General features: G+C 47.4%; 1 protein-coding gene across 1 annotated transcript in view; it reads right to left on the reverse strand.

Moving 5' to 3' along the window:
- Positions 1-503: 503 nt before the first annotated feature.
- The window catches only part of POLR3A (RNA polymerase III subunit A), a 58,948-nt gene continuing 43,921 nt past the window's right edge, over positions 504-15,530 (reverse strand). The window contains exons 22-31 of the mRNA XM_030797605.1: positions 11,398-11,484; positions 11,228-11,310; positions 10,497-10,667; positions 9,531-9,624; positions 9,245-9,337; positions 7,976-8,140; positions 7,478-7,642; positions 6,768-6,899; positions 5,481-5,613; positions 504-2,979 (exon numbers count right to left, since the gene is read on the reverse strand). Coding sequence (XP_030653465.1) covers positions 2,831-2,979; positions 5,481-5,613; positions 6,768-6,899; positions 7,478-7,642; positions 7,976-8,140; positions 9,245-9,337; positions 9,531-9,624; positions 10,497-10,667; positions 11,228-11,310; positions 11,398-11,484 — 1,272 coding nt within the window. The 3' untranslated portion in view covers positions 504-2,830. The remainder of the gene's footprint in view (positions 2,980-5,480; positions 5,614-6,767; positions 6,900-7,477; positions 7,643-7,975; positions 8,141-9,244; positions 9,338-9,530; positions 9,625-10,496; positions 10,668-11,227; positions 11,311-11,397; positions 11,485-15,530) is intronic.

Here is a 15,530-nt window from a genome sequence, read left to right on the forward strand (position 1 = left end):
GTCACAGGGGTAGGGGTAACTGGGGCATTCACGGTTGACCTCCAGCACCTGAAGAGGTGAGCTCCTGGCAGGGGTTGGTTCTCATTCTAGGAGTTAGAGCTCATACAAGGCCAATGTCCTTTTTCACAACCCACAAGGATGATTCTGCTATAGTTTTAGGTAACGCAAATATTTCCTCTCTTGGGTTTTGGTTGAAAAATAAAGAGGTCTGCCAACAGACAGCAAAAATCAAGAACAGTAAACATACAATGTCAGGTTCAATCAGACATGAATCAATGCGAATACACATGGATAAACCCTGAAATAGAAACATGGCACCATAGTTTAACTGACACATATATATACTGAAAGAGTCCAGAATGTCTCTCCCATCCCTAAAGTGCTGAACACAGCAGGGGGCTGTAACTGAGTCAGGAGCTATTTTAATCTCCCTTGTAAAAAAGACATAAAAACGGCAAAGAACTGGACAGACTGCTAGTCAAGAATATGTAACTGTTCATGGATGAGATGGAATTCACACGTATTTTTATTTCTTCCAAGCAGGTACAGAGACTCAAATGTAACCCTTTGAGCTCTCATGCTTGAGGATGTGCTGCTACCTGGCCTTTGAGCTCTGTGCTGGCATAAAGCCCAAGGCCTGGGCAGGGCAGATGATCAAAGTAGGGAGAATTTTAACACCAGTCATGGGACACAGTGGGGAGCACAGACAGTAGGGTTTACCAGGCAATGCTGTTGATGTTGATAGTCCTAGCAAGGCTGGCAGTTCCAGGAGGAGGAACAGCACCTCCAGGATGTATGACTTCCCATGGGTGATGTGATCCCTCACATAACCATTCTGCTCCAAGGTCTGCCTTGTTCCCAAGTGCTATACACTGATCCGCACCTATCACAATCACACACGTCTCACACAGACTCCAGACTCTGCAGCGCCCAACTGAGTACTCGCTCAAGCAAGATGAGGCTCCTTGGCGGTGCCATCTTTATTATTCCCAGCCACAAGTTATAGCCACAACCTCTCTTCCATTTAAAGTGTGCGTCACCCGCAGAAGAAAACAGGTGCCGGAGTTCCCTCCCATGATTCAATTCTACCCTCCCCTGGCCTTCGCACGGATCCCAGTAGTCCTGGCTTGGATCAGGCCTACAGCTTACTTCCCAGGCACGCTTCCAGGAGGGCAGTTGGGGTGGGGGGGTACCCCTTTATGGCTCTTCCCAGGTTACATGGGAACTGGTGATCTCGGTGGAGTCTCAAGTAGAAGCCCTGAATTAGTGTTCATTAATGAACTTAATCCTTTGTCCTAAACGGGGCTCTAGCTCAATTCAAAGATAAAGGGGGGGGGGGTAACTTTAAGAAAAATGGCATTTTTTTCACATCACTGATACCCCAAGAGAAGTTAATAGGTCTACCTTGTAGATGCAGGGAAATCAAAAGGTCAAACTATAATTTTTTATAAAAACTAATTTTTTTTTACGCTTAATTTTTTTTCTTTTCTTTTTTTTTTTTGAGACAAGGTCTTGCTTTGTTGCCCAGGCTGGAGTGTAGTGGCACGATCTTGGCTCACTACAACCTCCACCTCCCAGGCTCAAGTGAACCTTCCGCCTCAGCCTCCCCAGTAGCAGGGACTACAGGCATGCGCCACCATGCCTGGCTAATTTTTGTATTCTTTGTAGAGATGGGGTTTCGTCATGTTACCCAGGCTGCTCTTGAACTCCTGGGCTCAAGCGATCTGCCCTCCTCAGCCTCCCAAAGTGCTGGGATTATAGGTGTGAGCCATAGCACCCAGCCCAAACTACAAATTTTAATAGAATTTTAAACCCAACCACTGGCCAAAAATCACTCAGGTCAAGAATTCCTAATCCACAATCACATCAGTAGGAAGGGAAAGCACTCATTCTAACACAGATCCAAGAACCAATGGCTACCCCGGGTACCTTAACAGCATCAACTCAGAACTTAAAAAATCAACTAGAGATCATCCAAGGAACCTAAGTATAATTCTACAAAAAACCATCTCATCCCCATTGCAGCAGGCCCCAAACTCCAGTGTGGCTTCCATAGGCCATGGAGAATGGGTTTGGCTCTTGTCACAGGGTTAGAGCCCCATGATAGGGGTCTGAGGTAGACGAAAACAACAGGGTAGCCAGGGCATCTATAGAATATGTTACAGAGCTGCCTGGGCCTCATGACAGTTGCAGCTCAGTTGCAAATCCCAGACGGCTCTATTTGCTTAAACCAGTTTTTCCAGTGATGCTTACATGCTGACTTTCTTGGTTTCTATAGATGCTTGGTTTCAAAAATAAAACTAAAATAACAAAAATTCCAAATCCCTCAAATGGAACAAATAAATAATAGTAACAATATTTACATGAGTATGTCACATTGAGAGATTCCAGCATGACCAAGGAATGGAAAATCCAAGAACGTGCCCTGGCCTGTGCGGGGCTCAGGCCTGGCTCACCGTCAGGTGTGAAGACACCATGGGGAGCCAATGGATGTATGCAGTGAGCTGGGATGGATCATGACACCTGGCTGGGCCTTAAGTCCAGGGAGGCAGGGTGTGCAGGAGCTGTGGGGCTGTCTATGGATTAGGTTTCAAGCAAGCAAACAATAAAACCCGCAGCTCTCCCGAGCAGTGTGGCACAGTCAGGGTCACTGGTGTGAGCTGCGCCCTATCAGAGGAGAAGCTGCTCCTGGGGATGTCAAGGGGGCTTCTCTGATTGCTGGCATAGGTGGGGACCTCAGGACCCCTGTCCCAGGGAGCACAAAACTCTTCACATCAGCTGGAGACAGGACAAGGAGTCAAGGTCAGGCATGGTCCCCTCTTCCCTTGGACTATGTGACAAGGGGGATGTGGAATTCATTTGTGTCGAAGATCAGGGGCCTCTTGGGAGGGTTTGGGTCCCTGTCGGCCTTGTGAAGCAGCTTGAAGAGCCCGGTTCCAATGTTCATTGGGATTCCCATGATGATGCACTCAGACACCCCTGAAACCAACCAGAATGAACATCAGAGAGCCTCTAAACACAAGGTAGGTTTTCAGGAAGAAAGACTATTGGCTTAAGTGTCAGAAAATTAGGATGTGAGTCCCAGCGCCACTCCACATCAACTGACTGAACTTTGGCAAATCCCTTTCCTTCCCATCTAAAAAGCATGGCTGTGGAGTGCAGACAGGGGGATTCTGCGCTTTCAGGGAAGGGCAGTGCTTGCTCATAGCCCAGGAGCTTGTTGGAGACAGTCAGCTCCTCCAGTTCTCCTCTCCCACCTGAGCCAAAGGCATCCTGGGAGGGCCCTGCCTTTGAGAACACAACTTAGCAAGAATACTGAAGGATGCTCAGGAAACTCTAAGTTTGCCACCCAGTGCTTCCTTAACTTAGAGCCTCCAAGAAAAGCAAACGACTGGGACAGTAGTGAGCAGAATACAATCCCCTTGGAAACTGCAGTAGGCAGCTGTTAGCTGTGCTCAGGGGAAAGGGCCAGGCCAGGCTTAAGAGCATCTGAGCCTTGATGATCTACAGCCCTGATGAGAAACACCCAGAAGGCAGGGCACTGATAGAGTTACAGGATCAAGGGGGTGGTGCAGATTCTTTCTCCAAGCCCCACGTCAACCTGGCATAAGGCTTGAGTCTACGATGAGCAAGCAAATGGCTACTGTGTTGTAGACTTTGTGCTAACAAGGAACTGGAGAGGCAAACGACTAAATTAAAGACCAACATGCAATGAGGGCGAACACTGGGTTACAATGTGCTGAAGGACCAGGAGGAGGGGAAACTTCAAATTGGGGGTGGGGTGGCAGTGCCAGGCAGTCAAGGAAGTTGGTGGTAGAGAAAGGTGGTGGTGTGTGGGGCTGCAGAGCTGCAGCAAAGGCCCGGTTTCCAGGTGTCAGGCTTGAGTGCTGGGTCTCAGCCCTGTTGTCAGGCCGACTTGCTCTTCTCTTGGCCTTGGGCCTTCTTCCAGTCTTCCATGTACCTCCCTCTTGCCCCACTCTAACTGCTGCTCCTTTTTCTTTCCCTTCATGCTCGTTTTTTTTTTTTTTTTTTGAGACGGAGTCCTGCTCTATTGCTCAGGCTAGAGTGCAGTGGTGCGATCTCCGCTTACTGCAACCTCTGCCTCCCAGGTGCAAGAGATTCTCCTGCCTCAGCCTCCCGAGTAGCTGGGATTACAGGCGCCTGCCACCGTGCCCGGCTAATTTTTGTATTTTTTTTTTGTAGAGATGGGGTCTCACCATCTTGGCCAAGTTGGTCTTGAACTCCTGACCTCGTGATCCACCCGCCTTGGCTTCCCAAAGTGCTGGGATTACAGGCGTGAGCCATCACGCCCGGCCCACGCTTGTTTTTTAATTTTAAAAATATTTAAATAGACACGAGTTCTCATTATTTTGCCCAGGCTGGCCTCAAACTCCTGGGCTCAAGTGATCGTCCTGCCTCAGCCTCCCGAGTAGCTGGGACGATAGCAACACCATGCCCGGCTCTCACCCTTCTTTATCTTAGAGAATTATGTAATATTTCTTTCCCTCCATCTCCAATCCCTGTCTCTTTTGAAAACAGAAAGAGTTAATCTTAGAGGCAAAAAATAGGCATATACTCTAATGATGCCAATCTGTACAAGAGCAGGAGGTGAGAGAGCAAAGGGCTACTGGGAAGCAGAGCTCTGGCCTGGAAACAGCAGCCAGACTTGGAATCCCTGCGTGAGCTGGCGTGTGCCCGGGGCAGGTTGCTGGCCCTCTCGAACCCCAGCCCCTTACCAGCTCCCACCCCAGGCCTGCAGGGAATCAGAAAGGCTCGAGCAAAGCTCAGTAGTCAGTGCTGGTCTCACAGAAGAGGCAGGGAAGCCAGACACTGGGGAGAATTCCCCTCGTGCTCCCTCTCCCCCAGGCCAGCACAGCCCCATAAAGCCATGTTTTGTCGAGTGGCGGGGATGAGGCATGGCGCAGAGCAAGACTCTGCTGGTAGACTCGACAGCAAGTGAGGTCACCTTGGTCTTCTGACTTGTCAAAGGGCTTAATATCCACACCCCACGGGTGGGTTGAGATACTTGGCACATATAGTGCCTGGCACAGGGGCTCAGCAGGCATCGATGGCCACCTCCCAAGGACAGTAGGACACTCTGCTCTGCCCAGTGCCCAGCCAGTACCCCCTCCTGTCAGCCCTGGTGTCACACACAGGGGTCAGGATCAGTGTGGCTGACTACAAAGTCAAGGGCTAGAAAAATTCTTACACACCCAGGGTTGCTCTTTGCTTCGTGGACCAAAAATCATCTGTTCTGACACAGGGAAGTCATCCAACAGATGTAAACGGGGATGCAGGATGCTACAGTCAGGCTTTGGAGATAAAAGATCCAGCAGTTCCAATTCGTGATCTATGACATTATTCTTGAAAAAATAAACGCTCTGCCACTCAGTTTTTTTCATTCCCTTAGAAGCCTAGCCATGGTCTAAGTCGTAAATAGTAAAGGCCTTTGATGCTGTTCATAGAAACATCAAACCTACCACACACAGAGTCCTTCTGCCCGAAGTAGGCAGCGTCAAAGAGATGGTCAGCCGTCTTCTCAAAGGAGGCCAGCATCAGCACACTCTCCTTCATCTTGGCCAGGCCAAACCTAGTGATGCCCAGGACTTCACCCTGTGTCAAGGGAGAAAGAGTCACGGTGGTACTCACAGCAATGGCAAAAGCTCGAAACCAAAGCACGGTGCACCTTCAGTATAATCAACAAAAATCCTCCAAGACCCAACGTCAGGTGTTTGAAAGGCCCTGGGGAGCTATGTGTCTGCCCTCTATGTCCCACTGAGGTGGTCAATCATTGGCAACATGGAACTTCACACTCGCATCCAGATGCCATCAGAACAAAGAAGAATTGAGAACTAGAATTCAGAGACTAACTTTAAAAAAGGGGAGTATTTCCGAAGAGATTTCTTATGGCTCAAAGAACTAAAAATAAAAAGAATGTAAAAACCTCAAGTATGAAGATAATTAAATTTAGGTAATTCTACTCAAAGGAATATTGTGCCATAATTTAAAAAGTATATTTATTAAAACCATGAAACAAGATGGAAAATATTTGTGATGTTAAACAAAAAGTCAGAACAAAAACTGCATGCACACAGTTTCCTGCGACTAAAGTAAAAGATGCACAAAGAAGAGGACTTCACAGAAGATGTCAAACTGACAGCCTCAGGGTGGTAGGAAATGGGCCATTTCCCTCACCTGGTTTCTAAATATTCTGTAATATACTATCGACTTGTTTGGGGAAGCCTTATGAAAACCTGCTGCCCTAAGGCACAGCTAGGGGGAAATACTTTTTTTTTGGAAAAGAGAGAAAAAAAATCAAAACAACCAAGCCACCTCAGCCTCCCGCCCCCAACTTGAGATCATGTTAACTTATTCTTTCCTGGGAATGGCTACAGAAGAGTGATGGATGGGTTTAATAAGAAAGAAACACCTCAACTTGCCATGGGACTCTCTGGGCTTTGGCAGTGGCTAATTTTGCTTTAGGATGGATGACATTCAGGATGAGGACGGAACCAAGCTCCAGCTCTCTTCACTCTACCGACTGGGTGTGAGTTTGCCATAAGGCTGTAACTCTCATATTGGGATTTCACCAGGACACTCAGCCTGACCAGCATACTTTGGTTTTTGAGCAATGTTCACATCTTATTTTCTCTCTATGATGGTCTCACAGCAGCGTATTCTACATGTCTTAGAAACTCCACAGGCTTATTCTCCTGAAAGTGAGTTTTGGGATGCCCAGGTAGCCCGGGGGCCTCCTGCCCACATACCTTGTAGGTCATGAGGTCGGAGAGCAGCATCACGTGCCTCCTGTCGATGCTCATGCCGTGGTTCACCATGGTGTACTGGATTTCATTGATGATCGTTGTCCGGGCAGCCTCGATGCCCAGAGTTTTCTCCACCTACAGAGAACCAGGAATGAGCAGAAGCAGCCCCTTCTGGGAAGCCACTGCAAATTCTCTCCACTTCCTCCTCTGCCCTGCAGGTTCAAAGCAAACCCTGTGCCGTTTTCCAGAAATAGATTTCTGGGCAATTTTTAGTTGTAGACCCAGGGCAAATGGGATGGTCAGAGAAGTATGCTGGGAGGCCGGGCACAGTGGCTCATGCCTGTAATCCCAGCACTTTGGGAGGCCGAGGCAGGTGGATCACGAGGTCAGGAGATCGAGACCATCCTGGCTAACATGGTAAAACCCCATTTCTACTAAAAATACAAAAAAAAAAAAAAAAAAATTAGCCAGGCGTGGTGGTGGGTGCCTGTAGTCCCAGCTACTCAGGAGGCTGAGGCAGGAGAATGGCGTGAACCCGGGAGGCAGAGCTTGCAGTGAGCAGAGATCACGCCACTGCACTCCAGCCTGGGCAACAGAGCAAGACACCATCTCAAAAAAAAAAAAAAGAAGTATGCTGGGAGCCAGTGGAAGGCCTGCAGATGGCACAAGGAAGACAGCCTAACCCTAAGGCGACCCTGTGGGCTGAGTGGTACCTCATAGGTGTTATTGGAGGTGGTTCGGGTGCCCTTCACACCGTGTGTGGCCATGACTGCCCGCAGGTTATCACCTTCCACCAGAAGCTTGTACTTCTCCTTTCCACTCTGCTCGTCAATGTGGATGACAGCTCTGGACACCTCTGGAATGCCCTGCACCACCACCTGGATTCAGAGACAGAGAAAGCTGTGAGGACGGGGTGAGCCATGCCCTGGGCTGATCACCTTGATCACCCCAGCTTTCAGCAGTGGTCATCTGTGACACACTAGAGCTAGTTTTAGGGATAAGGGAGAACAGAAGTTGCTCAGGGGACTGCACCTCATCCTAACGTCAGTTTTTTGATAGAACAGAGAGGAATCTAACAGACTAACTCCTTGGGGATAAGGCCAAGAAGAAATGAAGAAATGGGACTAAGTGACAAAGCCCTTAGGTCCCAGCCCTGGGTGTCACACCACAGGGAGATGCTGGGTCTCCATGAGAAGCGACTGCTGTTTCACCTTGGGGAGATCCTCTTTTAGGAACTGCAGCACGTAGTACATGGAGCTCTTGCTGTTCTCTCTGGGGGTAACACACACCACAGCCTCACCGTGAACAGCCACGTCGCCGGGCTTCACACGGAGCTTGGATGTGCAGATGGAATATCGCACTGTCTCAGCATTCACCTGCAACATGGCCAGGTGTAGGTGTTACTGATTCCAGTGTTTTTCTTCGTTTATTTTATTATTGCCCCTCTAAGAAGTCCTTTTAGTCAGGTTTGTTCTAAGCAGCCCCCACCCGCACCATGAAATTAATACCATAGACATACTACATATCTGTTTTATGTACTATGTGTGTATATATATCTGTGCTTTATTCATAAAAAGAGTAGTTTTTTTCATCCACAACAAAATATTTGCCCTTGAAAATTCATGCTCAGTTCATGGCAACACACGCAGCCTCTGTGGGAAGCTCTAGGGAGGCTGGAGGTTGGAGGCCAGGCTAATTAAAAGCTTCCGTGGGGCCTCCCCTTTACCTGACACTTTCACAATGGTTCATGTGCTACGTTCCTGGATACAACTCATCTCTTCTGCAAAGGAGCCACAAGGCAGGCAGCAAGAGACAGGCTACAGAAATCCCCAAACTGGAGTGCGGGTTGCTGCATTTCAGAGTCAACTGTTATATAGGTGACATGAACTTGATGCGTGAGAGAACGAGCTGAGAGAATGTGTTTTAAGGGCTAGTATAGCCTTAACTACCCGACAGAAAGAAAAGGGTGTCGGGAAGTTACTCAGTTTGCATCCCAAGTTGGTCTGTTTGTGAGAAAGGCTGATCATCTTTCAACTGGTGCCTATTACCCATGCGTGCCAGTTTAAGAAGCCAGGTTAATCTCCCCAACTAAAAACATTTACTGAACTTCCTGGGCTAGCTGCCATGCTGGGCGCTGGGGACCCACAGATGAGTAAGACACAGCCAGCCCTAGAGTCCTTCTAGACACTGGGAAGAGGGACAACAAGACCACTTACCATAATACCGTGTCACGGTGAACTGGTATTGTGGTCTGCACAAAATTTCAACTAATTTTCTGTGTGTCTTTAGATGGGTATATTTGTATCAAGGTCAGGTTTAGAAAGAAAATGTGAGGGGACAACAGAATCACAAAAACCAGAAACCAAACAGAAGCTTCTGCAATGCTTCCTCTGTCTTGCTTAGCTCTTGCCCTAGTTTATCAGTACCTATCTTGGGACTAACAGGATGACTTCCTCTCTACATTTAATTATGTGACTCACTTCCAGTCTCAGAAGCCTAATCCGTTCCAGGGAGAGCTTGACGAGAATAAAGCAGTCATCAGGAAGAAACACTTCTTCAATATACTCGGAAATCTGGAGTGTCAAAAGATCAGAGTGTTAATCAGCCGCTTTCCCCTTTCCTAAGAGCACGCGACTGCTTGCTTTTTTTGAAGAGCTAGAGTAGTGTGGACGCCACAGGCTGGTCAATAGATGGCAGCTGATTTTTACACTTCCCTGCAACATTGCTGAGCTAGTTTTCTTGTTATCAATAGGGATTTCTTCTTACCTCTCCCAAGAGGGTTTTCTCAATTCTCCCTTTCACGAGGCGAGCATAATCTGCGTCGTCATCCTTGTCTAGCTGTGCTGTGATAATTGGAGTGCTGTTGAGAAGCAAAGGAAAAATGGCACTAGCACAAGGGAGGAGCCTGTTTGAAGACCACTGCTTTGTTAAACCCAAGTGCTATTTAGAATCATAATGTTACTAGCAACCCCAGTTTACTGAGCAAGCTCCGCCTCCCAGGTTCATGCCATTCCCCTGCCTCAGCCTCTGGAGTAGCTGGGACTACAGGCGCTTGCCACCACGCCCAGCTAATTTTTTGTATTTTTAGTAGAGACGGAGTTTCACCATGTTAGCCAGGATGGTCTCCATCTCCTGACCTCGTGATCTGCCCGCCTCAGCCTCCCAAAGTGCTGGGATTACAGGCGTGAGCCATTGCGCCCAGCCGACTATCTTTCATTTAATGCTATGTATTATCATTTTGTTAAATATAGGTCATAGGCAAAAATCATTATTTTTGTCATCAAAGGCATTGTAATACATTTCTATTTCTTCTAGCCTTAGATCAACTAGAAATCCCATCATGAAATCACCAGGGGCTCACAGAATATGACCACAGGGCAAGTGGCAGACACTTCAGTCAGGCCTAGTTAGGCTGGAATAATGACATCAAAAGGATGAAATCTCCACTGACACATTGCTCCAATTTTTCCAGTCATTTTTAACATTTTCTCTCTTCATGTTACTTGTGGCCATAACAAAACCATTGCTTCTATTTTGACTGTATCCGGTTTAGACTTTTTCTTGAGTGGCTTTTTTAAAAACCAAAATAGGATTAACACAACAAGCATGCCACCCAGAGTTTGAGACACAGTCCTATGAGGATATCACACATATGCATGTGACACGAGGATCATTGTTTCTCAAGAAACAGGACAGGCATGTGTGGAACAAGAGGGAAATGAAAGCAGGCACCTGATGGCCTTGGAAGCGTTGATGATCTCTTTAATCCGGGGCACGCCCAGGGTGATATTCATGGAGGCCACGCCTGCAAAGTGGAAAGTCTTCAGGGTCATCTGGGTGCCTGGCTCACCAATGCTCTGGGCACACAGAGCACCCACTGCAGAACCTGGCTCCATCTGTGCCCTAGAAGGCAAAGGTATGGATGAGAACGCAGCATGCCAAAGAAAAGTTCAGCAAAACTGCTGGGGAGAGGCTTCTGGTTATCACCTTTCAACAGAGAATATAGATGCTATTAGGGTTGGGAAGGGTATGTTTGTGACAGAGAAAAAGCCTGGCATAGACCAGAAATAGGTGCAGACAGGGGAAAGTAATGGTCAGAGAGGGGCCAGCAGTGCAACTCAATTCTGCATGGCTACTTGTGGTCAGCATGTAATGGATGCAGAAAATCTAAGTGGTCTGCTAACAAATGGTACTGATGGCAAACAGAGCAGTGGCATCTGCCATATTCATTAGCAGTTTCCCCGTGGGAAGAAGACACTAAGAAATTTCCTTGCAATTATTTCCGTATCTTGGAGCATTCAGCCTGGCAATTCATCAGACCCCTAGAGAAAATGTGACAGAATCTGATCAAATACTGGCAGTTAACAAGTGAGCTGGTGCAGGGTTTTGTACACATGGGGAAACAGAAGGGATACATGAGACCTATGTAGATGACCGTCAGTCTAAGACAAAAGCATCCCTACCTCATGTACTTGTCCCTACAGGTCTCCAGAAACTTTTCTACTTGGGTGGGGGTGATGCGGTCCAGCTGGTACAGCACACGGGGCTGCGAGAATACAAGCCAAGCACAGAGTTAGGGCCGGCGGCACCTGCAAACAGCTTGGGGTTCTAATGCGTCTTGGAGGAATGTTACCTCTGTTGTGCCGTTATCATTGATGCCATATTTATCTCTGGTTTTCTTGATCTTCTCAGAGACCCCCTTAATGAATTTTTTTATTTCCTGAAAGATTACACAACAAACATCATTTGTAAGTTTCACAGTCATGCAGATGACATATTTCATAAACCTCAGTTGTATATGACAAGTCCATCATATTTTAGTGTTAGCTTAATATATAGTATAAAGGACCCAATCTGGATACTGCTTCTACTACAAAGTGGTTTTCCAAAGAACACACCACACTGTCCAAACCCCAGACACACACTCCATTGGTTAATGTGTCTCTAAGGCCTTCTCCTCCAACTGCTCTCATGGCACTATCTACAGAGCCCACAAAGTGTGTGGGAGCCTTCGTTCTTGCTCTCCCACGTGTCACGAGGGCTATAACACAGCTCAGAACAGGTACAACTGAAGCATTTACACTCTTCTTCTATAGATTAATTTTTGATGGTTTCTTCTGAAGGTATTATGATCAGTTTAAATACTACCAACTAAAGCACAGCTTTGTTGACAGTAAATGCATTTCAAACACACTTTGAGCTTACCTTCATTTCAAAGAAAACACTCCCCAAACCCAGCTTATCTTTTCCCCTCTGGTAACCACCTCTCCCCACAGGCCTAGGCCTACGCTGTCTTCTCACACACAATCAGAAGTCTGTAAGGATTCCTGGAAACCACTGTCAAAGCCAGATGTGAAGCATCAGCACATACTGCGATTCCCACTATATTTAAGAATAGCACTCTCAGCCCTGGGAGGATGAGCAAGTAGATCAAGAAGAAGGTGAAAAATACACAGGTGGAAGATCAGGGCAGGGCTAGAGACTACAGCCCTGATTCAGGTTTTCTGGCAACCACTCAAATGGGTAAAACTATCTGTTTTAGGATTTACAGTGTGTCTGTGAAATAGACCTAGCCCACCACCACTCCTAAAGCCAGGATCAGCCAGCACGTTCTCCTGGGGAGTGCTCACAGGGAAGAAGCACTTACAGAGGAGCGGTTAACATCCTGCTCACAGTGGGTCAATCATCAAGGGCTATCGACTGGCTCTTAAAGAAATTCTCAGGGTGAGGTGATGGCACCTGCCATGCAGTAGCAACCATCCTCCAGAGGCCATTATCCTGCCATCCTGGGAGCTGGCATTGGCTGCTCTGGTGTGGCCCAGGGACAGGATAGTCTCTGAGAATATGGGGAAGAGGAGATAGACTGCCCCTCCTTTGTAGCAGCAAGGAAATCACAGTGGCGGTAAGCTTGAATGGCACTCTGGCCAAATGCAGGCATCCAGCTGCTCTGTGTGTCTGGATGAGTACAGACACCCACACACGGAGGACAAGCAGTTTGAGGGCAGGCTGCATACTGTGGTGGCCGAGAAGCCTCGTGAGGTTCCGTTTCTTGATTCTGCGGTAGGCTGAGGGTCCCCCAGAGAGAAGGCCAGCATGCCCTGCCCAAAGTCCACTCAGCCTATTACATGGCTGAAAATGCCTAAGCCTGAACCAAGAGCCCATTTTTGCAAAAATAAAATCCTATAAGGTACTCACAGACAGCTTAAGACTTCCTAGCCCCATTCTATCCTAACCTTGCAAAAAGAAATCTCATTAGCCTCCTAACTAGCCATTTCTAGTTACTACCCTTTCTACAAGCAAACCGCTAGAACTTTATGTTCTTGTTAAAATAGCCTTAGCATCTGTGTCCACATGGTCTTATGCCTTTCCCAGCCAGCTGCTGCCCAGCTTGGCAAGACCTCCCTGTGAGGTGGCATGGCGTTAGCCCCACCACACTAGAGCAGAAGGCACTGAAGGCCTGAATGAGGTCAGCGCTTGGCCAAGGCAACCAACCTCTCCATGAAGTCAGATGCTTTCTTCAAAGTCTTTTCTCTGAACAGGGGTTTCTTCAATGTAATCTTTGCCCACTGGGAAATTCCGTCTGTCTCCCAGGAGCCCAGGCAGCCAAGGGGCTACCTCAGGGGCCCATCACCTCCTGGCCGTCAGTTCCCATGAATACTGCTTTCTCATGACTGCCTGTGTTGGCCCACTCTCTTTCTTCCCACTGAGAAAGTGCAGAGGCCCACGGAGGGTGACCCTGCAGCCCAATCATTATTCTACATAGAAAGGGCTTTTTATTTAAGAAGTTTTACCAGCTGGGTGCGGTAGCTCACGCCTGTAATCCCAGCACTTTGGGAGGCTGAGGCGGGTGGATCACCTGAGGTCAGGAGTTGGAGACCAGCCTGGCCAACATGGTGAAATCCCATCTCTATTAAAAATACAAAAATTAGCTGGGCATGGTGGCACGCGCCTGTAGTCCCAGCTATTTGGGAGGCTGAGGCAGGAGAATCACTTGAACCCAGGAGGCAGAGGTTGCAGTGAGCTGAGATCGTGCCACTGCACTCTAGCCTGGGAGACAGAGTGAGACTCTGTCTCAGAAAAAAAAAAACAAAAAACACCACTTTTATTAATTCGCAAGAACTTTAGAGTTCTCAAGAAACTCTTTTTAAAGAGAAACTCTCCTGATTCCTTGTTATTAATGATGAGTCTGACACCGTGTTTTCAGATACAGTTACCTTTTGCAAACCAGAGATGAAAAATAAAGCTGGAGAGGGCAGTGAGACAACCTCTCCTGGCATGGCTCTAACAGAATATTCAAAGGCATTTGCACTTGCTGCCACTGAATTTTTCCTCTATATATTCAGTATAAGAGGGGGCTTTGCCTGGCAGTGGCTGGGTACTTTTGAGAAAGGTCCCGAAAGCCATCTTGGCCCAGATGTTGCCATTTGATCACCAGTTGTTAAAAGCTGCCTTACCTGTTGGCACAGGAAAAACAGGAGCAGAACCTAAGGCCAGCCTTAGACCCAGAAGGTTTTCATCTGCAAGGGACTGTGCACACATAGGGAGTAAAAATAACACACCTAAAACAATCTGCCAGCTTAGGCACTGGGAATGACATAGCTCAGCTTTCACCTCAATGGACACACTTCCTGTGGGTTTGCTGAATGACTTTCCCTACACAAAGGTTCTGGAAATTAGGTTTAAAAATAAAAAAAGAAAAACAGCTCACTTTTTGGAAATGAAAACTGAAACAATCTGCTAACAATTCACACTGAGTCAACCCATGCACACTAGAGGGAACAAACTCACAACATGGCTATTGGCAGGCAATTCATCACACGATTAACCAGAAGTTAGCGTCTCATGCTCCACAGCAGGCCTATGAGCACGGGCATTCTCCTCTGGCAGGGACCTGGGCTCAATGCCACTCAGGAGTGCCTCTGTCACCTCAGCCCTGATATGGGCTAGGGCTGGAGAACATTTCACGGGCTCAGACACATCTGTTCTGGCCAGTGGATTTTGGACCCTCTCGGCAAATCTGAGCTTATCAGATTGTGAGCTGCCGGTGGCAAGGACATGTTTAGTCATCCTTGCATCCCCAGGATCTGTGGACTGTGTGACATATGGTGAGGGCTAAACCAATGCTCACTGAATAAACAAATGCTGCCGGATAGGAGGTCACCTGTGTTAAACCTTTTCAAGGGCAAGAAAGGAACCCGTCCAAAGCAAAGCAGTGTTTGCCAGAACCGGGACAGAAACCTGCTCTTTCTGGCACTGGCAAATGCTGGGGTGCTGCTGGAGTGGGCCCTTTCTGTTGGCGTTCACAGCATGCTAAGTACGTTACCTCGTTATAACTCTCATAACCTGTCTCAGTTAACGTCTTTGAGGACAAACAGATAAATACGTAAACATGAGCGTGAAGAAAAACCAAATTACAACTCTAATTTGTTAGTTAAAAAAAAAGAATAAGAAAGCCTTTGGAGGGGAAAAACAGACAAAGGCACCCAGCCTTGCCACATTCTTGATTTTAAAATCTGGAAGAGTCTCTTTTTCACCTTTCACACCTTGACACATGAACACAAGAAGCGAGGAGCTTCCTTAACACAAATATTCTTATTTAAGCTTCACTGACTGTTCTTATTTTTGATCTACTGAAAGAGATACATTCTTCTTTGGCTGCTGATCTTGTGCCACATTTGAATTACTATTTAGTACACAAAGGAAACCATTTACTGATTTCTGTATCCCTTTGCTTTTGATCCTAACCATGATTATAAACATGAAGGA

The sequence above is a fragment of the Nomascus leucogenys genome, chromosome 18, assembly GCF_006542625.1.
Source record: "Nomascus leucogenys isolate Asia chromosome 18, Asia_NLE_v1, whole genome shotgun sequence".
Lineage (NCBI taxonomy): Eukaryota > Metazoa > Chordata > Mammalia > Primates > Hylobatidae > Nomascus > Nomascus leucogenys.